Source organism: Cololabis saira, chromosome 12 (assembly GCF_033807715.1).
Source record: "Cololabis saira isolate AMF1-May2022 chromosome 12, fColSai1.1, whole genome shotgun sequence".
NCBI lineage: Eukaryota > Metazoa > Chordata > Actinopteri > Beloniformes > Belonidae > Cololabis > Cololabis saira.
Genome location: NC_084598.1, coordinates 11,074,588 through 11,097,677, shown reverse-complemented (window position 1 = coordinate 11,097,677; position 23,090 = coordinate 11,074,588). Strand labels below are relative to the sequence as shown.

At 39.7% G+C, this 23,090-nt stretch overlaps 1 protein-coding gene across 3 annotated transcripts; it reads right to left on the bottom strand.

Annotated features, from left to right (window-relative positions):
• Positions 1 to 7,667: 7,667 nt before the first annotated feature.
• nfascb (neurofascin homolog (chicken) b) lies at positions 7,668 to 23,084 on the bottom strand. 3 transcript variants are annotated; one of them, XM_061735480.1, is made up of 28 exons: positions 22,894 to 23,084; positions 20,273 to 20,422; positions 19,542 to 19,671; positions 19,351 to 19,456; positions 19,061 to 19,251; positions 17,833 to 17,955; positions 17,520 to 17,738; positions 16,894 to 17,005; positions 16,542 to 16,729; positions 16,334 to 16,465; positions 16,101 to 16,244; positions 15,906 to 16,017; positions 15,644 to 15,807; positions 15,389 to 15,536; positions 15,142 to 15,266; positions 14,955 to 15,056; positions 14,650 to 14,847; positions 12,986 to 13,056; positions 12,663 to 12,885; positions 12,316 to 12,431; positions 11,423 to 11,633; positions 11,174 to 11,296; positions 10,723 to 10,896; positions 10,481 to 10,612; positions 10,106 to 10,175; positions 9,280 to 9,291; positions 9,033 to 9,068; positions 7,668 to 8,910 (listed from the first exon to the last, which is right to left on the bottom strand). In XM_061735480.1, the coding sequence occupies exons 3-28, from the start codon at positions 19,615 to 19,617 to the stop codon at positions 8,679 to 8,681; spliced, it is 3,540 nt and encodes a 1,179-aa protein (XP_061591464.1). In that variant the 5' UTR covers positions 19,618 to 19,671; positions 20,273 to 20,422; positions 22,894 to 23,084; the 3' UTR covers positions 7,668 to 8,678. The 3 variants fall into 3 exon arrangements, with proteins under 3 accessions (XP_061591464.1, XP_061591465.1, XP_061591466.1); XM_061735481.1 differs by having other exon boundaries at positions 19,542 to 19,617; XM_061735482.1 differs by lacking the exon at positions 9,280 to 9,291.
• Positions 23,085 to 23,090: the final 6 nt, after the last annotated feature.

The following is a 23,090-nucleotide window of genomic DNA, read 5'->3' as shown; positions in this document are numbered from 1 at the left end:
AGAGCGGGAGCAAAGCTCTGCTGGAAGTGCTGGTGCACGTGTTGCCTCCTAAACACCATAAAAGAACGTTAAAAATAAAGACGTTTCTGCACGATCCCGGTATCCGCTGTTCTGTCTGTGACCCCCGTAGCAGTGAGACCTGTTACAATTACTAAAAAAATGAAATGTGAAATATATAAGCAACATGTAATATATATATAAAAAAAAAACAGAACACCACAACAAATATTTCATACAACAAGTATTTACAGTTCTTCACTACTTCACAGTTTGTGTGAAGTAGCCCCTGCAGCCCCTGGGCAGCCACTCCCACGAAGGCCACTGAGCACTGACAGGAGGCCTGGGCCAGAACCAAAAGGCCTGGGGCCACGACCCGGCAGCCCCACCCCAGGCCTCCCCAGCACGGGACTGGCATTGCCAAGAGCAACTGACCCACACAGCCCAGTGGCAGCACCACTCCTGCCACCTGGCAGATGCCAGCAGATGAAAGGAGAAGAAAACAGCAGGGAGGGGATGAAAGGAAGAACAGGGGCAACATGACCGACACCAGAAGGGCCAAGTTGCCCCCGCCTGCCACCCACCACCCGTCCCCAACACAGCGGCGGCGACAAACTAGAGGGCACAACCTGTAAAAAGAGACAACACCAGGACAGCCACATGGCATCCGCCCACATACCAGGATGCACCAGCTAGCAACAAGTCCACACACCACCCTGCTCCAAAGCTCCAATGATAGATGGTAGATAAGTTACACTTTGATGGACAACTGTTTAAAAATTAGGATATCACCCCTTGGATTTTCTGACTTTCCTTCAACAGTAATATATGGACGTATGGATTTCAATGTCAAAATAACTCATTTCTAACACCTCTGCTATATCGATGCACCGTTGTCTCACTCACCCCTCATAGGCATTATAGTATGTTTCTGAAACAGGATATGTTTCTGTTTGTGTATTTGTTTTATGTAAAGCACTTTGTGCTGCATTTTATTCATGAAAGGTGCTCTAGAAATAAAGTCTCATAGTCTTATATAGACACACCCTCTTTCTCTCTCACACACACACACACACACACACACACACACACACACACACACACACACACACACACACACACACACACACACACACACACACACACACACACACACACACACACACACACACACAAGAATCCGATAAAATTATCACTGAGCCTGCAGGATGCTTCATTATCTTAAACGTATCTATTAACAACAATCCCGTAACAATTGGCAATAATTAGAGACTATTTGATTTAGTTCATTATTCATCTCTACAACAGGAAAATACTGTCATAGCCACTTTAGATTCAGAAAAGTTTTCCGTAGATTCGATTGGAATTTTCTTTTCACTACACTGCAAAAATTCAGCTTTGGGGAGTCATTTATTAATTGGATCAAGACCCTATACAATGCACCTTCAGCCAGGGTGACCACCGATGGATTTACGTCACAAAGCTTTACATTGCTAAACCCGCTTTACTTCACTCTCTTCTTTATTCATTATATTTATTGAACCCTTAGCAGCAGCTATCCATCAGAACCTCCATATCACAGGAATCTATACATCTCAAGTGCATCAAAAGACCAGCTGATGACATTTTACTGTGTTTACAAAAACCTCAATCCTTACCAGATCCTTACCAGAAGTAGGAAAACTAATACATTTGTAAGTCCTCCAGTCTTCAGTTGCACAAAACTAAATGCAATGGGGCCGTCCATTTAATTGGACTGAACCTTATCCCACTTTTAAAAACAGTGGGTGATGATGACCTTTGATGTGAGGTAAATTTACCTCTGGACTCAAATATGTAAAAAAAATTATTTAATGTATAAAAAAAACTGTCCAAAACTCTCTACAGAACTCATTTCGCAAGACAAAGAATATTTAAGATGGGATTTGCATCGGAGACCTGTCCATATTGCTCACAAAACTGTCCTGACATATATCCACGCCACCTGGAACTGCACAGCTATTAAACAGTTTTGGGCAGAAGTCACTGAAACTTGATCTCATTTCATGGGCTGCCTCATCCCATTAACTCCCTTGCTTTGACTATTAGGAGATTAATCAGATTTGTCAGAATTCAATCTGGACACAACTGAGAATCAATTTCTCCTCATAGCCCTAACTATCGCCATGAAAAATATCTTCATGAACTTGAAATCATACATTTATCTCTCTGGAAAAACTAGCTGTTTGAACATATTTTTTTTAGGTAACTCCTACCGCCTTCCACCGACCAGTGCTGGGGTGTTGGGGCTGTTGCTGCTTTCTCTCTGCTGCCTGTGTGCAGGGCGGTGGCAGCGCCGGGTGGGAGGGGGTGACCGGTGCCGGGGGGCAGCATTGCACCAGGGCGGCTGTGTTCTCCTCTACCGGGGTGGTGTCTGTCTGGTGGGGGTCCAGCACATCCCTCGCTAACCTGACTCCCTCGTCCATCCCAAATAAAATAAATAAATAAAATAAAATAAAAAATAAATAAATTCAGCTCCAGGGAAAGCTGGGGATGCTGGGACCTTCCACCCTGCATGCCACATCTTTCTCTTTTAGGGGAATCACACACATACTGTACATATCAAATGAGCACAAACAAACTAAATACATATTTCAGCTACAGGGAAAGCTGGGGATGCTGGGACTTTCCACCCTGAACGCCAAATCGTTCTTTTTTTAATGGACTCAGACGCACACATTCCAAAATAAACACTTAGAAATTAGATATACTTAATTGGGATGGAGGAGGGCTGACTGATTGATCAGGGGGCCTCATAAAATATAAAGTAGATGACATGCATACAGGTTTCTAGCAGAAGATAATGTGCAACCCATGTCCCTGGTAGGCTTCCAATATTAAAACAGATTTAGCAAAATATTGAATTTTAAAATATCAAATCCAGTAAAATGAATGAATACAATAAAATGTTGTTCCTCAACCATGACAGAAAGCAGCTTATGAGCACAGAAAATTTACATTTTAGGTTTGAAGTGTATGTGTGTACATTGCATGTACGTGTAGATGCATGCATGAATATATATGTTGACTCTGTATGTGATGTAGAAATGTAAACTACATAGTTAGTGCTCACAAAACTATTGGAAATAAAACCGAAATTATATGCCTTTTCAAGAAAAACATCCATAACACGCAAAGCCTTTTGGCTTCATAAATATTGACACATTCATTCATCTTTCATCGAGAATGAAATTTCAAAAACCATGAAGCGATTACAGGTTATTGCTCAACCCACTACTAAAAAAGTCTTTAATTTTACATAATACTAGAAAATGTTTCCAGAAACACCAGTTGTGGTGGTTTTGGCAGTGGGAGTGCAGCAGATGTTGTGGTGGTAGGTGGCAGGAGGACCGGACGGCTGGTCGTGGTGGCTGGTGGAAGTGTAGTTACAGGAGGTGGAAAATCTAGCAGCACAGCTCATTAAGTACTGTGAAGTTCAAAGGACAATGGGAGGAAGTTTTTTCTAAAGTGAAGATGATGACTATGATGAATGATGTTTACCTGAATCCAGCAGAGAGCGAAGATAACAGATGAGGGGATACTTTCCCTGACCACAGAACTGTCCGTAAAAATCATCCCGATCCAAAGTTCACATAAACACTTCCCTAAGTTTGCTACAGATGCTACATTTTAAAAAGTAAGATTGGTCATTTTAAAATACATACAAGTCATAATAAATACAGAAGAGGATATGTAAGACATGTTTTAATCTTTTTCTAACTCGTTTTAGTCCCTTCAGATTTATACATGTTGTTGAAGTCTTCACCCAAAGTTTTTAAACACATTTCCATCTTTGAGTTATATTTGTACTTAAGTTATTAAAATCTTCAGTCTGGGTCTGGGTGACAACTGTAAGAGATTTGGATCCCTGCTGATGATTAAAATCTAATCTAATTTTATTGTAACTGCAGCACAACTTAAGCCAAATTAAATTTCCATGCTTGATAAAACTTATAATCCAGTCAACCGCTATTAAAGAGAAAAAGAAAAATCAGCAGAGAACAGAGGCACAAATGTTATAACAAGAGTGCCATCTTCAGCTCAGTGTAGGTTATTAAAAGCTGCACGGTACCGAGTCTGCAATGTAACATCAACTAGACCCAGGGTCTGTAAGAATTTAACCGGGGAGTGGCATTACTATGAATAAGGCTATTATTTGATGGCTGAAAATAAACAAACGAAAGTAGTTACAGTGATGTGCAAGTTTTAGTTTTTTCTATTATTTTCTTAAACATAAATGTGAAGAATGACATGTGTCACCTTGATTCCACAGCTCTGCTTGTTGCCTTTTGTTAATCAATCCAGCATAAATTGCCTCCGTGGAGGAAATCGCAGATCTGTTGAAGTGGAATAACATCGTGCTCAAACATCCTCACCGTGATTTGTGATATATGTCTCATCGTAATTTAGCCTTTTAGTTTGATTCAGTGATGTAAATTATGCACGTGTTGCTTTTGTCCTGAGTGACCGCATAGTAGGACAAGACTGCAGCTTCTCAGTCCAGCAGAAGCTGGTCTGCGGTTCGGGGGTCCTAGACCACTGACAGCTGTTGACATGCGAGCTGTGTGCACATATGTGGGAAAACCCATCAAAGGTTTATCCAGAGGAGCTCCTTGATTTCTGCAATATTTCAATGCAAAGTGCCATAACAAAAAAAAAGACTGAGTACTGTTGAGGATTTCACTAACCAGATTAAATGTTGTCGCCCTGATTAAAGGAGCTGCAGTCTGTCTGTTGTGTCTGCTGGATCCATGAAGGTCATAGGTCATGACGTTTAGAAAGTCTAAAAACCAGTTAGACATTGTATGACACAAGTACAATAAAGTCTTGTATGAAGCCTTGTCAAAAATGGTCTATTGAAAAAATGCTACTTATGAGGGTTTGACTTCCAACCAAGTTTTTTTTGTTATTGTTTCCAGTTGGATTCAAATAGCCTACATAAGAGCATGACCTTCTCAAGTAACTACATGATCCAAGGATACCGTTTATACTTTTTCATTTTATTGACATCATCCTCTTCATTTACTGTTTCCTGTGAAAAAGGGCTTCGGATTTGTGTCTGGTGTTCTTGACCTGAGAGTTGCAGACATCACACTCCACTTTGCCAACTTTTTAGCAAGCAAACCAACTTGGTTATTTAGAACTTGCACCGTGTGTATGGGCTCAAATTAATGCCATAAGTATTTTGTATCTGTAAATAAACTTTGTACTTGTAGAAATATTTTGCGCGTGTGCAAAAAATATTTGTACTTGCAAAAAATATTTGTACTTGTAAAAATATTTTGTGCGTGTGAAAAAAATATTTGTACTTGTAGAAATATTTTGTGCATGTGCAAAAAGTATTTGTACTTGCAAAACATATTTGTACTTCTAGATACAAAGCTACAAACTTTTTACAAAGCTACAAACTTTTTTTACAAAGCTACAAACTTTTTTTACGAAAGCGACAAACTTTTTTTCAAAAGCTACAAACCTTTTTTCAAAAGCTACAAACTTTTTTTACAACTACGAGTTTTGGCAGTGTTTTGACGTGCCAAAACTAACAGCCAATCAGCGATCTTTGGCACGGGTTTCAAGGGGTTTCTGGAGAGCCAATCAGATCATTGCATCGCCTACTGACGTGGCCGCCATATTGGATGTGGCAAGACTGGGCTGCAAACTAATACAAGTAAATGGACTTATTTTCATAAAGCATCTTTCTACAAATAAATTTACGTTTTACGTCTCATTTACACATGCACTAATATACTTGGGAAACAGTTAGGCACCAAATATAATATATTTAATTTTCTCAGACGGCAAAAATAAGAACTTTATTTATCCCACACAGGAGTAATTCATGTTATATCAGCTATAGAGAACAAGGTAGTGCCGAAAAACAATATATATCCCCCCTCACAAAAATAGAGACATATTTTTTTATCAACAAAACGAATAAAAAAAAATTAAAATAACAAAATAACATGTTTGAACCATTTTTCAGACAATAAAATAACAATAACATAAAATGTAATGTAATGTGTAAATATCTAAAATATGCTTTGTTAATGAGAGAATATGTTTCTGTATTTTTCTTATTTTTGTGAGGGGGGATATATATTGTTTTTCGGCACTACCTTGTTCTCTATAGCTGATATAACATGAATTACTCCTATGTGGGATCAATAAAGTTCTTAATTTTTGCCGTCTGAGAAAATTAAATATATTATATTTGGTGCCTAATTGTTTCCCAAGTATATTAGTGCATGTGTGAATGAATAAATGAGAAAACGTAAATTTCTTTGTAGAAAGGTGCTTTATGAAAATAAGTCCATTTACTTGTATTACTTTGCAGCCCAGTCTTGCCACATCCAATATGGCGGCGACGTAAGTAGGCGATGCAATGATCTGATTGGCTCTCCAGAAACCCTTTGAAACCCGTGCTAAAGATCTCTGATTGGCTCTTAGTTTTGGCACGTCAAAACACTGCCAAAACTCGTAGTTGTAAAAAAAGTTTGTAGCTTTGTAAAAAAAGTTTGTAGCTTTGTAAAAAAAGTTTGTAGCTTTGTAAAGTTTGTAGCTTTTGTAAAAAAAGTTTGTAGCTTTGTAAAACGTTTGTAGCTTTTGTAAAAAAAGTTTGTAGCTTTGTATCTACAAGTACAAATTTTTTTTGCAAGTGCAAATATTTTTTGCAGGTACAAATATTTTTTACACACGCACAAAATATTTCTACAAGTACAAATATTTTTTTCACACGCACAAAATATTTCTACAAGTACAAATATTTTTTGCAAGTACAAATATTTTTTGCACACGCACAAAATATTTCTACAAGTACAAAGTTTATTTACAGATACAAAATATTTATGGCATTAATTTGAGCCCATACGTGTGCAGCATCGAATTACTGCCTGTTTGCTCTAAGCATAATACGGAAGGGTCTGTTATCGACACTACAAATTGATCCACTGTTTACCCTGCTTCTGCTCAAGGAGTGTTTTTTTTTTTTTTTTTTGCCTCAGGCAATCTCAGACCTCTGCTATTAAACTGAGCCTTCCTTGAACATAGTTGAATCTCCGTGTTCCCCACTGAGAAAAGGAGTGAAGTAAAACCTCTACATCCCATCAACTTACTTAGACACACCAGCGATCTCATAACCATTGCTAACGTTTCCCTTCCCAGCTGCCACTGCAGCTGTGAGCAGCAGCCGTGGCTTTTTGGTCTATGCAGCCTCCTTTTCAAAGGCAGCCAGCAGTTCCTACAGTACATTTGGGAAGGTAATTGTCAGTGTTATTGTTGTGTATTCAGTTAATCCTACAACAAATGTAACTGTTTTAACTATCTCTGTTTTGTGTTAATTATCAAACCTTTTCCATGTTTTTCATAGATTGGATTTTAATTTGGGGCATTTTGTTGGAACATAAGTATCTTGTGTGTACAGCTTCCTAATTCTTAAGAAACATCTTCATAATCTGGACAAATCTCGGAAAAATGTAGTCTGCACTATGAACTAAATACACAACATAACTATCAACAAGAATGTTTCCTAAGTGTATTTATTAAACCAAAGCAATGGCTAATATTAATCAGGGAACAGCTCAATTTTTCTTGAGATCATTGACAGATTTATAAACATCCTCACTCCACCTTTTATGTTGACAGTTCCTTTGAGGAGCTGAGGAGAAACATTTAGCTGCACAATCTGCCAAGTAATGCATTCAGAACTTCGTATGTGAAATCAGTGTGGTTAATTTGTGAACTGAATCCAAATGACAGTTGATAGTAGACCATCCACGCTCAAAAACACAAGCACACATGTTACACATTTCCTGTTTGGTAGTTTGAGGGTATCATCACCGATTTCAAGCAAACGGAGGAGCTGGATTAAACTCTCAGAGTCATGGTGCAATCTGGATATAAATGCTTTGACTTTATTCAAATGAAGACACAGTTGTCTTAATAGACAGTGGATGTTAGGAGTCAAATAAACGCTGTTACAGAACGATTAATAATCCTCACCTTGAGCAACATTTGGAGACCAGTTCATGTGCTTTTTCTAATTTCTCAGCTGATTTTGTGCCATCTTGCTGACTCCCAACATTGTTTGGGTTGTTGTTCCCTCACCAAGGCAGGGAACGGAGTCATTTGTCAGCAAGATTAAATTTAAATTGCCGAACTGCCTTTTGCTCAACTTAATAGAGAGGCCCGTTGAATTCTTATGAGGATCCACAGAACGTGTTAAACAAGGCACTGAATTAGGGGAAAGAAAAAAAAAATGCAACCATAAATTGACGAGTTTGCCTTGCAGCTACTTTTATCAACATGATAAACTGATCCTCAGCCAGTGTCTCTCCAGTGGCATGACAATTAGATGTATGTGACGACAGACATGATTTACAGGACAAAAGATAAGTCTTCATTTTCGTTAGATCGGCATTTCCATACGCGTCTGCAGAAAAATGATGCCAACTCTTCCATGTCTTCCTCCTCAAGCTGATGAGTCTTCAAGCAGGAGGAGGGGTTTAATAGCAGCTCCGTCTCCGGCCGTTCACCCTCGCAAACACACACAGATCTTCATCATCAGCGTGGAGGGTACAAGCACAGTGAAGTCACCTAACAAGTAGCTGAGATGCACAGAAGGGAGGATGTTCTAAATGTGAGCTTCATGCCAGGGAGTAGATAGTGTTCATAGGTGAGTGGAGCTCCAGACTCGGACCGAAGTCCAACTCCCTGACGTCTCTCCTGGTTCCCGTGTACTGGCCGATGAATGAGCCGTCCTCATTGAAGGGTATTTCCCCTCCTTCTCCATATTCCACCAGAGAGTCATCGCTGTCTGTTCGCTTCATAATGGCTTCCACAGATGGCTGGGCTCTTTGAATGCCTCGTTCTTCCTCTCTGCACAAATGAATCAAAAAAGACTGTATAATGTCACAGCTAGAATATCAAATAGGTGATGATTTTATTGCTTCTCATTGGTCAGAGAACATCTGCCGTATGTCTAGTATACATGTACATACCTGCGAGAATAAGGCATAGTGGAGACACGTGCTATTCTACAATACAAAAAAAAAACAATAATGGTAGAGTTTAGTACCAGAATTCATCAAATTCTATTGATCATCCATCCACGACAAGTTTATGATGATACCAGTAATTAACTAAACAGCTTTTTGTAGCTCCAAAATCTGGAGCGCTTGTTCTAGACTATAAAACTTATACTGTATATCAGTAGTGTCAATGTGTCAGTGTTTAGTCTTGTCATACCTTTCAAGGGACCTTGAGTGGTTCAGTGATAAAAGAACAGAGTTGAGGTTTTCAAGGGGGAAAGGGTAGAAAAAGTAGAGTAAAAAACTTCAATTAATTAAAGTTTGATCAAAAAGTTATTAAAATGGGTAAAACATAAATAAATACATAAATGATTTGATTTGTATCCGTGCAGCAGTGGCTTAAAGTTGTATCATCATTAAATATACCCTGTGGAATGTTTAAGACCATTGATATATGAGTAAATGAATCTATCAGCAGGTCTTAGTTTCCTGTGCATTTTCTGCCTTTACTTTGTAAATAAGTGCTTTACTTGGCAAATAAATGTGTTAGAAATCTAAGATTATTCTCTTCAATTGAGTTTTCACCACAGTGAATGAGTTCATGGTCTCAATCGCTCGTTTGACGTTGTGAACTAGTAGCCGTGGTGACATGATTCAGTTATTGATGCGGTTTGTAGTTGTTATTTACCCGATTTTACATTTTGAAATGTTTCATAAGGATGGACGGTGGCTTTAAAACTCCACAGGGGGGCTTAAACACAATGAGAATGCATGGATACAAAGCAAAAGCACATGGATGTTTTTATTAAAATATCATCTAAATTTATAGTGTTACAGGATGACATTATCACTTATTTGCTGTACTTATATATAGAACATTTTTACATAAAATACTTTCATTTATAAAATGTGAAACATGCTAATTGATTATGAAACCTGTTTTAAAACCACTTATTAGTTCAGAAAGTAGCAGCAAACCTTTTTTTGCATTTTGTCCTTTTTATTTGTTAATTTTTTCCCCAGCTGCTACTTGTAAACCTTACCTGTAATCGAACGACCCCTCCTGATCTTTGTCATCCACTAGCTCCAATGAAATGTCCTTTTTCTCCCGTACTACAATTGAAACAAGCTTATTCGTTAGATCATAGGTGGAGGATATTATAGAGCAGATTTAACGTTTGGATAGTGATTGCAAACAAATGTTATTCTTTTTAATCACCAATTACTTGGACTTATTGGTCATTTGACTTATGAAACAGAACAAAATAGCAAAACATTACAACCAAAAAAGTTTCAATAATGCATTAGTTATCTTGTTTTTGTCTAAGCTCAAATCCAACATTTAAAACGCTCAACTTCAACAAAGTGATTAGGCGGTTGTCAGAATTGTTGCAGGTTATTGCTCTGCAGCTTTGTACCTGGGTATTTCCCCCCTCGACTCCTCTTGATGAAGCAGACCACGAGAAGGATGAGCACGAGGAGAGCCACGGCACACATGATCCCAATGAACCAACCCTTAGTGGAGATGTCCACCTGGTCCTGAGCATATGCTGAGGCACAGGGATCAGACACAATCAGCCGAGCACCTCAAAGTATTCATGCGGTGCACCACGCACCAGTTGCATTGTTTGCATTGATGCATTGAGGAATAGTAAATTACTTTCTGTGGTGTAGTGGGGCGATTCCTCCGTGTACCACTCCCCTATTCCTATCTGCGTTCGTGCAGCTACAGAGAACCTGTAACGAGTGTAGCGGTCGTAACGGCGGACTGAGAAGCTTGTCACATTAGGTGGGAACTCCTCTACTCTCAGCTCCTCTCCTTTGGTCGCATTTACTGTGGGGAGAGAGAAAATGTCAGATCAGTGGGAGACCTCTTGATGCCCGTGCTGGTAGACTGAACTGTTAAGTGCCTCACTTGTGAAGGGCCTCACTTGCTGAGAGAGTGGCTACATGAGTGTTTATTACTCTCTCAGTGGTTTTCTGGTCTTTGAGTGTGTGTCCAAGGGTGCTATTATGTTCTTACTGAGATGTGGCCCTTTAACAAGTTTAGTGTTATATTCTGTGTCTTCAAGAGTTCATTTGAGAGTGTATAGGAAAGTGGGTTGGCTTACCTGTCTGGTACTTCAGGGTATACCCACTGATGATACCGTTGGGCTCTGCTGGCAGGTCCCAGTCAACATAAATACTGTCCAGATGTCGTTGTTGAATTCTGAAGGATTTGGGTACAGATGGTACTACAGACAAAAACACAGTAGGAGGCCCTCCACGTAAGCTTGATCGAAATACAACATCCATCTGTGCCTTGCTAAGTGTTAATTGTAGGTTTTTTTTCTAAAATGTTTTGCTTCTTCTTTTGTTACCTCCTTCAGGTGTTGAGAAATGTATGTTATTACTGGGCGGCCCTTCATATCGATTGTTTGCCACCACTATGTACATCTTGTAGTTGCTGTAGGGGCTGAGCCCCTCGAGGACGCCAGAAGGCTCTGGATCATTGTTTGGAAACACTTCGGACTTCATTCCTCTGTTGACCCATAGCCACCTCAGCTGGCTGCTGTCCCTCCAGTAGTACACCTGAGAGAGGAGAAGAGAATCACCGAATCACCGAGTGAATCATCTTTCCAGAGCGGCTGTTCTGCTATGAAGCACTTCGGCACTTTGTGACTCCTGAGCTGAGACACATTTATCAAAACAATCTATAGAAACTGTTGTATGAAATAAAAGATGGACATTTTTCTTAAAAAGAAAGGGTATGCAGTTAGACCATAATAGAAAATAAACTAAACATAACTGGGAATTAACTAAATAAATATGAATCTAATTGGCAGGAAAAATATATTGGACAACTTAGAAATATTTTAGAAGTATTATATGAAATAAATATTATTAAAAACTTAAAAGTTCCCGCCTGATAAATGATTTTAAAATGATGTTAAAATACATTGATGATAATAATCTATAGATATCATATCAGTGGCAAACAAATGAAGGGATGGATGGACAGATACTTCTAAAGCTCCACCCAATCTGGTCAAAACGATATAGTAATAAAAAATTGTAATAAAAACAATAATGGGCTGATCAAGCAAACTGTCTAATGTAGTAACACTATAGATGAAGACATTTTTTCATTTATACACTTTTCTCAGCATTAAATCCAATGAAACTTTGTTTCTGAAACTAGTTATTTATTATAACCAGTTTTAACTGTCCGTCAATAAATATGATCAATGTGCTGAATTCATAGTAAACACACCTTGTACTCTTTCAGTGTTCCCATAATGGACTCTCTTGTCACCGAGTCCCAGTGTACAGTAACCTGAGTGCTCTCGATGTCGGACACTCTCAGGTTCAGGGGCGCAACTATTGGACCTTTGGGGGGAAAACAGAAAGGTCCAATACATAGTACTGACAGCGAAACGAAGCATGTGTGGTGGAAACTTGTTCCTTAGTTGAGGTTAGATGTGTGTCTTATCCAGAGTCATATTGTACTGTACACTAGCATCAAAACAACAACTGAAGCAAAATGTTTGTGGAAAATTGAGTTTTAACTCTCACGATGGGTCTGCAGAGAATCTTTAGCAAGTGAATCATCATACTTACGGTCTTCACCAGAATAACCGATCACCACAGGTGATTCTGGTCCCAGTCCAAAGTCATTGACAGCCTGAACCTTGATCTCATAAGGGGTGAAGGTATCTGCATCGTAGATGTAGTATTTCAGCCACTTTGTGGTTGCATTCTTCCACTCTTCTCTGGACTCTCTCCTTCTCCACCACACCAGATACTTCAAGTGTGGTCCATTCCACTGTCTGTAGGTGAGAGGCTGACAGCACAGCAGTCCCCAATCACACATTCAGAAAGTTCTCAACCATGCAGATACTGAAAAGGAAATAGTTGTCTGGCTCTATTCACATCCTAATTACCTCCCAGCTGATTTCCATGTTATTTCTCCATGTACCCACACCTTTCACATTCTTTGGGATGATATCAGGAGCTGTTGAGGAAACAAACTGTGGTAAGATTTTTTTTTAATACTGATTTTGGAAAATAAATGTAGTTTGTGCCAAAGGGTCTACATCAGGCTTGCTCGTATGATTCAGTCTACAAAGTTGCAGGTCTTTGACTGAATACTAGGCGCTGGCTCCAAAAGCAAATCAGTCTCTGTTGACCCCTACGTTAAATTATCAAGCTCTGCAGCAGAAAATAAACATATTTACAGCCAGGTAGGGAAAAAAAGGGCTGGAATCCATAGCTAGAGTTCAGAGAGATGACAACTGTAATGAGGTACCTATGTACTCGAGTTGTAAAAAAAAATCAGGGGGATGGTGGATTTTATCATATGGGGACAGATAATTTGTGCTGATTACAAATAATATAATATATTAAAAATACTAGCACTGACCAAAACACCTGCAGAAATACTGCAGGAATGACATAGCAGCAGTTAAATGCAGCCTTCTGTAAGCTTTAAATATCCACTGGGCTTACATCAAATACATCAAAACACAACAATAAAAAACAGTTTTCTGAAATTATCAATATGACTCTGTCCTTCACAGGATAAGTCAAATGGATCACTGCAAAAACTCAAAATCTTAACAAGAATATTTGTCTTATTTCTAGTTAAAATGTCTCATTTTAGTAAAAAAAATCTCATTACACTTAAAACAAGACTCAATCACTGGAAAAAACCACAATTTCCACTTGTTTCAAGTAGTCTCACTTAAAATAAGTAGAAAAATCTGCCAGTGGAACAAGATTTCTTTGCTTGTAATGAGAAGATAAATCTTGTCCCACTGGCAGATTTTTCTACTTATTTCAAGTGAAAATTTACTTGAAACAGGTGAAAATTGTCAAATAAGTTATTTTTCTGGTGTTATTTTTCTGGTGATGACTCTAAATGTTGAAATAGCAGTAAAACCACATTCATTGATGAAATGACACAAGGGATGGAAAGGGGGGATGGCAGTTTTACAGGGGGGATGATTTGGACCGTTTTTATTTCAGGGGGGATGCCATCCCCCCTCATCCCCCCTCAACTCGAGTACTGCCTATGTACCTCATCAGGTTAGATTATATCAAGCCAGACATGAATGTGATAACTGTGATAACTTCCAGGCCTCATGGTTCTGCATATTTGTTAATATTTGGATTCATTGAGAATAAGAAACATTCGTTACTGCCATCATGACACCATGCAGTATCAAGGAAGAAAAAAAAAGCTTCAAAAGTACTCCACAAACCTCTGGCTGACATCACAAGGGGTTTGTACAAATCTTTTTATAGAGGCTATGGTTTGAGTGAATTAATGTGCAGCTTGATCCAGAAGACATGCGTTTTCCTTGATCTTGGAATGCCATTAAATATTACTCTGAAATCAGAGTTTTGCAGGGAGTTAAGGGATTAACTGCTTCTTGGCTTAGCAGGCTGGTGTCATTGAAGTAAACTAAAAATGTATGGTTCAGCATTAGTCTGACGGTGAAGCTGCCTCTGGCTGTCTCCCGTACACGTCTGGTGCCATAAGTAGCAGATAAAGGCCGTGGCCTTGACTTGAAGAAATATCGATTTTTATTAGCATCAAACTCACGTGCTCCGCTGGTCTGGAAGCGCGTGGATGGACGGCTGGGACGACTGGCTCCAACTTCATTAATAGCGATTACCCTGAACTCGTAGTAGGTGAAAGGTGAGAGATACAAAACGACTGAATTGAAGTTCCCCGGGTATGTTGATAGGTTTCTCCACTTTCCAGGCAGCCAGTCATCATCGTCATACTGGACTAAATACTCTGTCAGGGAGCAGTGCATGTAGACAAGAAGAAAATAACTCCAAAACCGTAATCAACAGAATGTGAGTATTTGTTTGTGTGAGGTTATTTAGTTGTGCGGTTTGCACCTGTGATGGGGCTGTGATTGCTATCTCCAGGAGCCCAGCTTAATCGCACATTACGTTCATATGGATCGGACAGCTCCAAGTCAGTTGGGGGACTTGGACGGTCTATCAACCAAAAAACACACAAATGATTCAACCCTTAAGCACCGTAATGACTAATGAAACATCTTTTACTTGAACCTGGCCTTACCTATCACCATTAGGTGTGCAGAAGCAGATTTCTGTTCCAGCTCATTCTTAATAATGCATGTGTAATTGCCCTCATCGTCTCTGTTTACGTTAGTAATGACCAAATTTGATTCATCCAAAGAAAGTCTGAGGAAGTAAAAAAAAAAAAGGTTTAATCAGCCACATCTTGTAAATGCTGTTGTACACAAAGACGGGGGATTTGATTGACATACTTCTTAAATCATCAGTATTTTTACAAAAATGCCTACCTCCAGCTGAAAGAGACTTGCTTTTTGTTCTTCATCCACGTGGTTGTGACAGGAGTGGTGGAATCGGCTGTTACGCCGCAATCAAGGCGCACATCCCTTCCACGCATGACTTTCATACTCTGTGGTCTGGTGACAATTACTATGGGTTCTGAGAAGAATTGGTGACAAAAGAATTGCAATATCAGAAATACAAAACGATTTGTGAAAAAGTTGTCGACTTTTAAGATTTTCCATATGGATGACTTTGATCATAACCTTTGACCTCCACTCTGACTTGATTCTCATCTCTTCCTGCGATGTTGCTGATCACGCAGAGGTAGGTTCCCTGGTCTTCTATCTGTATACGTTTGATCTCCAGAGTACCATTTCTGTGGGTCTTGAAACGGTTTCCCTCTAGATTGCCTTGCCCATATTTGGACCTGTGTTAGAAACCCATGAAGACATATAGATACACACACTCGAGAGTAGCTGTCTGTACTTGCGTTGTATATTCAAGTGCCTTAAACTTGGATCTTACCAACGCAATTCAGGCACCGGGGAACCAAAGAAGCGGCAGTCTAAGAAGGTACGACTTCCCTCTATCACCTTAAAGAATTCATTTCTGGTTCCAAGAATGCGCGGAGTTGCATCTAGGGAAATAGATAGCACAGTTATCAGTCAGCTCAGAAAAATGGTACAGAATGACATTTAAATTGGCAGAACAACAACTTACGTAACACATTGACAAATGCATTGGCCAGTAGGTATCCATACTGATTAGAGGCGTTGCACTGGTAGACAGCGTTGTTTGCAGCCGTCACACCGCGGAAGGTTATTGTATCCCCAGACACTTGCCTGTTCGGCTGTGGTGTAGCATCTGCCAGTATCGCACGGAGAAAGAAAAGACAGTTTAAGAATGAATATTATTTATATTTATGCCTGCCAGACTGCTCTTCAAAAACCCACCTTCAACTGGTTCCCCGTTAATGAACCAGCTGATCGTGGGACGAGGAGCGCCATCAGAACGGCACACCATCTGACCATTTTCTTCAGGGGCCAAGATCAGATTCGTGGGCTTTTCCAACCAGAAAGGAGCCGCTGTCCGATGCAGAGTATGTTAGTTGTTGAGAAAGCATTAAAAAAAACTAATACCGTATGTTTTTTAATATCTCACCTTTCACCCTGACATTTATCGTGTGTGTAATGTAGTTGATCCTGTTGGTGGCAGTGCAGACGAATTCTCCTGCATCTTCAAAAGACGCCTTTTGGATTTGAATCAATTTGTTGAAGTTCTTCACCTTCACACGGGATGTTACCGGCAGGTCCTCTCCATCCTTGCTCCAGGTGATATAAGGAGTTGGCCTTGATGATGATAAACAAGACTTTACACTGAATGACTTCCACAAAATTAAAGTTAATGTTGTTACTGATAAGAAAATAAATACATACTGAATGTCTTCGGTAGGAAAGGAATATATATTACACAGGAGTCATAAAGTTATAGCTTGTTTTTATTTCACACTCACACTCCGGCAGCTATACACTCCAGGAGCAACTCCTCCCCTATTAGAACCAGTTTAGTGCTGGATGAGCCTTTGGGAGACAACCAGGTGGGGGCAGCCTCAGCCACGGTGCGAGCTGCAGGGGAAGTCAGTCAGAGAAGATCAGCTACACATAACTCACTCATCTACTCACAAAACCTGATAGCTCATCAAATAACAGTAGTCCAGCAGCCAGGAGAGGAGTTGTGAAATAGACAAAAACATCTCATGGACTGCAAATTTATTTGGAGCAAAACTGTATTGATGGTTTTTAGGGTATGACCAAACCAAACCAAAGCAGTTGTTCAACTGGGAAGCCCCAAAACGTTAAGAATAGCACTGTTATATTCTGGATGCTACCAACTGTTTAACAATATTTTTTTTCCTTCCACCCATTCACAGAAACACTATTTAGAAAAAAACACTCCTCATAATAGCGAGTATATGCAGCTCTTTGTCTACAGCCACACACTGATGAGCACTAGGATTCAGTGTCTTGTCCCAAGGACACAGTGACACACAGAGGTTTGAACCAGATCGAACCAGACATGTTAATACATCTGTTCGCAAAGATGACTATAACAGTTTACAATGATTACTGTTTTACTCACTTGTAAGTACCTTCACAACCACAGGCATCTTCTGCTGAATGGCATTCTTGTAGGGGAAGCGAGCGTTGCAGCAGTAATCAACGGCGGAGTCATTAAACAGCACATTAGAGAAATACAGATCTCCGTTGATTCCCATGGAAACCCTGCGGTCCAGCCGCACAGGCTGCATGGTGGGGAACGCTGTCTGAATGGGCCAGTTGAAAGGTCTCGCATATGAACCTGAAATGAACCAAAACTGAAATGTCAAGGTTATATTCTCCATCCAAGTATGTTGGTTCAGATTTAACCCCATACTTCAGTAATAGACACTTACAGCTGGACATCCAGTGGGTTTCAGGTTTAGGTGGACCACGTGGAGGGTCACAGGGCAGGACCAGAGGCAAGCCAGCACTGACCACCACAGGCTCCAGAATCTCCCGTGGCCACACGGGCGCTCCTGCAAAAATAAAGGATTGAATGTCTCCTCTGAACAGCAAAGTCAGGTTTTTCTCTTTGATTGCAGTATTTATTGAATTCATTGAATATTGAAACAATAACAGAGTTGTTGTTATTGGGGCCCACAGGTTTGGCTACATGAATACCTAGTTAGCTCCAAAACCTTTACTGAATTTACCTTCTTGCATTTTACATGTTATTTCCATGATATTGAAGTGAGTGATATTAAAGTACTATGTTGGCAGAAATCAGAAATGTTAGAAATCCCCTTTTGTGATATTTATAGGGCGCATACCTTTCTCTGCCATGTGAGAGAGAGAAATCAGAGAAAGCAGAGAAAATCAATATTTTATTTTTACTTCCATTTTTATCTCTCTACAGATTGCATGAGCATGGGCTGTTTTACTTAATTTTACTTGTTAATATATTTCAATTTTGCCAGTAGGAGATTCAAAAAGAAAGAAAGAAAGAAAGAAAGAAAGAAAGAAAGAAAGAAAGAAAGAAAGAAAGAAAGAAAAAAAGAAAGAAAGAAAGAAAGAAAGAAAGAAAGAAAGAACAGAAGAAGAGGGGCCACATAGTGCAAGTAATGAGTTAAAAGAAGGGGAAAAAAATCCAGATTTAATTTCAAACAGATGATTGTGATGATTTGATACAAAATCAGCTTCTATCAAAGGCTTTTTGAGGAATGATGGGCAGAGGGTCTCTCAACAAATGAGAGAATAAAAAGTCATTGAAATATTACAAAAAAAGATATTCATCACATAAAGAAAGATTTAGATATTTCCTTCTGCGGGGTATAATGATAATGAATTTATGGAATCCAGGGGGATTTCATGAGGCCAAAGGCCCAAGCTGCGGCCTGTCGCCTGTGAGCTCCAGTCCCTCACACAACACTGCAACAAGAACCAGCATTCATCAACTGCTTATATAACCACATGAAAAAAGAATTACTGACACTTTCTTTTTTTTGAATGTGTTGCAGGCCTGACGTGAAAGTACAGATATATGATAACAAATGAGATCAAGTTGATGAGAACACTGGAAACACTGCTCCCATATGCATCTCTTTTCACAAACGTTTTCAATAATCCCGGTGCTGGACTTACTATACAGTTGAAGTCTGATCTTGTGGGTGTAAGCAGATCCATACTCATTGGAGGCAATGCACTGATATTCCGCTTCATATTTTTCTGGATTGTTTGGGGCATAGATATCAAGAGTTCCTGAGCGCCTGCGCATCGATACATGGGAGTCACGTGCCACATTGAAGTATTTCCCGTTACGCCTCCATGAGAAACTTTACAGTGGCACAAAAGACAGAAAATAAGAGTGAAGAGAATGCCAATATGGATGTTAGATTTGATAAATGTCATCACGGTGCTGCTGCAGGTCTTACATAGGATGAGGGGTCCCTATGGCTTCACATTCTATCACCATTGTTTCTTTGGGGTCCACTATATGCTCCTGCATGGACTGCTTTATTATCGTCGGGGGTTGTCTGGCTGCAGACAGGAAAAGTAAAATCAGCGTAAAACATGTTCAAGATGAAACATTAATGTAAGCGTGGATCTGATGTCGCCGACTCACTTTCCAGAGGAACATCCAAAGCCCAAACACTCTGCCACAGCAGTAACAGCAGCTCTGGTCCAACCAGTGTCCTCATCTTTACAGGTCATTTAGTCCAGCAAGAATTTGGCCCCAGAGAAAATAAACAACTCTTAAACAGAGTGACAAAAATATACACTTTGTTAATAATTTATTTTAGTCATAAATTCAGAACACACCACTGATGAAGGAAGTTTGAAATTCACTGACGTGTAACAAACATCCACTTAGAAAGGAAAAAATGAACAAATAATTCATGTCTCCCTTTTCTTTCCTTTGGCAAATTATGAAATAGTTTGACACCTTTGTGTGCTAAATTAACTGTCTGAAAGGTCAACATAAAGTTAATGAAAAACCTCAGATGTTAACCTAACAGTAAAGTTGAAAGTTTTTCACATCCTTGCAAAAGTTGGAAGTGAAAGAAGTTTCCAATTTAAATGTAAGAGGGAGAGGTGTGGGATTTATAATGGCATCAAATAAAAACTGCATAGGCTTCACTGCTGGATTTAGATACATGTGGGTACTGAACTTTGTATATTAATATCCCAGCTGGATCCGATACAGCAGGGTGTTTTGATTATTTCAAAAGATTTGATTGACCTTGTTAAACAAAGGATTTCATTAGAGGCCTCTCTCAAAGATTTCTGGCACAAAATGTGTAATGAATCATGCATCAAGTCGGTTGATAAAAACTAAAAGCTGCAAGATCCTACCTCTCTCGTGTTCAGTCAGATCATGGCTCTCCTCCCCATCTCTGTGGCCTCGTCAGTTCGTCAATAATCCAATCACTCCTCAGGAAATTATTCTTGTTTGTGCAGTATAGCAATTAATGCCTCAGTCCTTCAAATATCAGGTCAAGAACCCTGGACGAGTTGATACACATTAGTAATTGAGTTTCCGTCTGTCACTGCCACTTACCCTCTGCCCACCCATCTCATGAATAATGAATGAGCTCCATACACCACCTACACTTCACCCACTTCCCCCTGCTGTCCAGGCTCTCATCATTCTGAACATTTCCAGTAAAAATTCAGACGTTTGATCTGAATGAGTTATTTTTGAGCAGAATCCGTTTGATATGTGGGTTTGGGCCGAACGAAAGCTCAAAACAACCTCCGTTCTGTTCTGTTTGCATACATGATGGGTTTGATGACATCAAGATGTGGGCCGGGGAGATCTTGGGGACACTGCATGAAAGCAATGTTTGTTTCCGTCATATGAATTTTACATGCCGCATATCTCAAGTGAAATCTTAACAAAGGCTGGAAACTTTCAGATATTATAACTTTTTTTTGTTATTTTAATTTCCCAGAGTTACAAAAAAGAAAACAATCAGAGTTTTCTATCTTTTGTGAGGCAGATGTTTTTTTTTTTTTTTTTTAGCACAGTCATTCAGATTCACAGGAAAAGAGGAGAAAGGGGTCATTAGCATTCATTTGAGGAAATCTAATGGGAGGAGGCAGCTTTCTTTCTAGAAGCGGCGCCAAAGATTCAGGAGAAGCTGTACTTGTGGAGGACAAAAGCCATCTGACGGCTGTCGACAGAGTCCTGACCTGTGTGGGCCTTCAGGCATTCACATGGTGCTGATACACACAGCCACTTACTGGGCTAAACAATGGCTGGGTAGGAAGGAAGGGTGAAATGAGAAGGCATGTCAACCTACTGCTGAAATTGAACGTATGATGAGAGATTCTTAAAGTAAAAGCTTTTTACAGCTGCTTTGAAATTATGAGTTTTGCAGCTGACACTCTCGGCGCACTGGTCCTGATCCTGTCGTTCCTGTCAGCCTGTGAAGCACAACTTGAGCTGATGCGTGTTGAACACAAAAGCAGAAGGGATATGCTGAGCTTCTTGGCTCTCAGAATGGGATTTTCTGCCCATACATCGAACTGTGGCAGACCTGAGAGGGAGCAGTGCCATGCACCAGATTGCACGGTGAAGAGGCGCAGAGGCGGATGGATCCAGCTCAGTGACGACAAAAAGCTCTCTATGTTTGTGGGTCTCCTCTGGCACGAGAGCCCATGGGCTCGGGTCTGAGCAGATGGCATGTGAGAGGGAGTGTTCAGCCAAACAAGCTCCTCGTTCAGGCCCACACCACCTTTCATTCACACTTTGACGTCACTGCACCAGGGAGAGCACGAGAAGTGGATGGAGAGGAACTGGGCTAAATGACATCATCACCCCTGCACAACCACAGCAATATTGTCTCATAAGATTTGTCTCACAAGAAGGCCTGTCTCAAAAGGATTGTGAAAACAATGGGAACATATGTACAAATATTAGCTCCTTTAACAAATATTGCTTGAGAATATAAATCCTTCTGTAGAAAGATAAAACGCAAATGTTATGATGGAGCCAGAAGCGATCGATACAGTTATTATGAGTGTGTGGGATATGCTGTCTAGGAAATGTCAAGGTTTCAACTGGGAACTCTTTTCATCTGTTACAAAGTCTTAGTGCCAATCTGTCATGTAGATGTTGAGGTATTTGCTCAGATCGACCAAAACTTTGAATGTGATGTAAAGCGTGAATAAAAACAAAATGTGATGATATTCCAATCTTTCAAAACCTATATTGGATTTAACAAATGTTGAAATAAAGGATTTTGTTTTTCCTTTTTTAAAACTTGAACCCATTTGATGATTTTAACACCTGAGGTATCACTACATCATTTACATCACTGGAAATCTACGGATACGTAATGCTTAACTGCCCTGCCTGAAATCCAAACATGCCAATATCTGAAAATGTCCAAGGCAACAAAGGTAAAACCTTTAGTGTTCATAGCTGCAGCTAATGATTACCTCAATTCTCAAACACTTTAAGTGTTCTTGATAGAAAGTGTGGTGCAACAGGACAGAAAAAGTACTTTTTTGCTGATATCAAGTGCCATCTCCTGAACGTCGGTGAAATTAAGAGCCAGAAATATCTTGCATTATGAAAGCCCAGCCTTACAGTAAAGTCAAATTGACAAGTTTACACTATATTAACATTGTAATAACTCGTTTATACAAAGTTAAATGACATATCATCTGACAGTGAATATTGTCCCGTCACAGAAAATGTTAATTTAGTTCAGTCATCAAACAGCTGTGGGAGCAGCAAAATATTCTGTTTATTCATATCAGATGCCGTTGATGATTGGTCCCACTTCTCTCTAACTATGACATCATCAAATCACCATCCTCCATGTACGCGACGTGAGTAAAGCACTCCATCATATGACCAAAGTTTCACTCACCAGACTTTACAAGTTATATGCTCTAATGCAGTAGACTTCATTCACAAAATATTTTCTAAACAAGACAGAGTTGATGAATGTGTGGGATCCCACCTTTTTACTCCTCGCTCCCTTTTTATAGCCTACTCGTTGCACTGAACGTCGACGCCTACTTCCCTCTCATCCTCCGCCTCAGAAGTTTCAAAGCAGCATCTCCACACTGAGCTTCACCTTTACCTGTCCGTCATCTCAAAACATGTGACACAGCGGGTTAAAAGAGTCCCATGACTGTCCCAGTCCCGGGACACACG

What these genes read in the sequence shown, in the direction of transcription:
- nfascb (XM_061735480.1), bottom strand. Translation starts at nt 19,617, where the DNA reads ATGAGGACACTGGTTGGACCAGAGCTGCTGTTACTGCTGTGGCAGAGT. An exon ending in CTTCCAGACCAGCGGAGCAC is followed by an intron (nt 13,057 to 14,649) that starts GTGAGTTTGATG and finishes TTTCCTCAACAG; the next exon opens with CTCCTGATATCATCCCAAAG. An exon ending in TACCCTGAAGTACCAGACAG is followed by an intron (nt 10,897 to 11,173) that starts GTAAGCCAACCC and finishes CTCTCCCCACAG; the next exon opens with TAAATGCGACCAAAGGAGAG.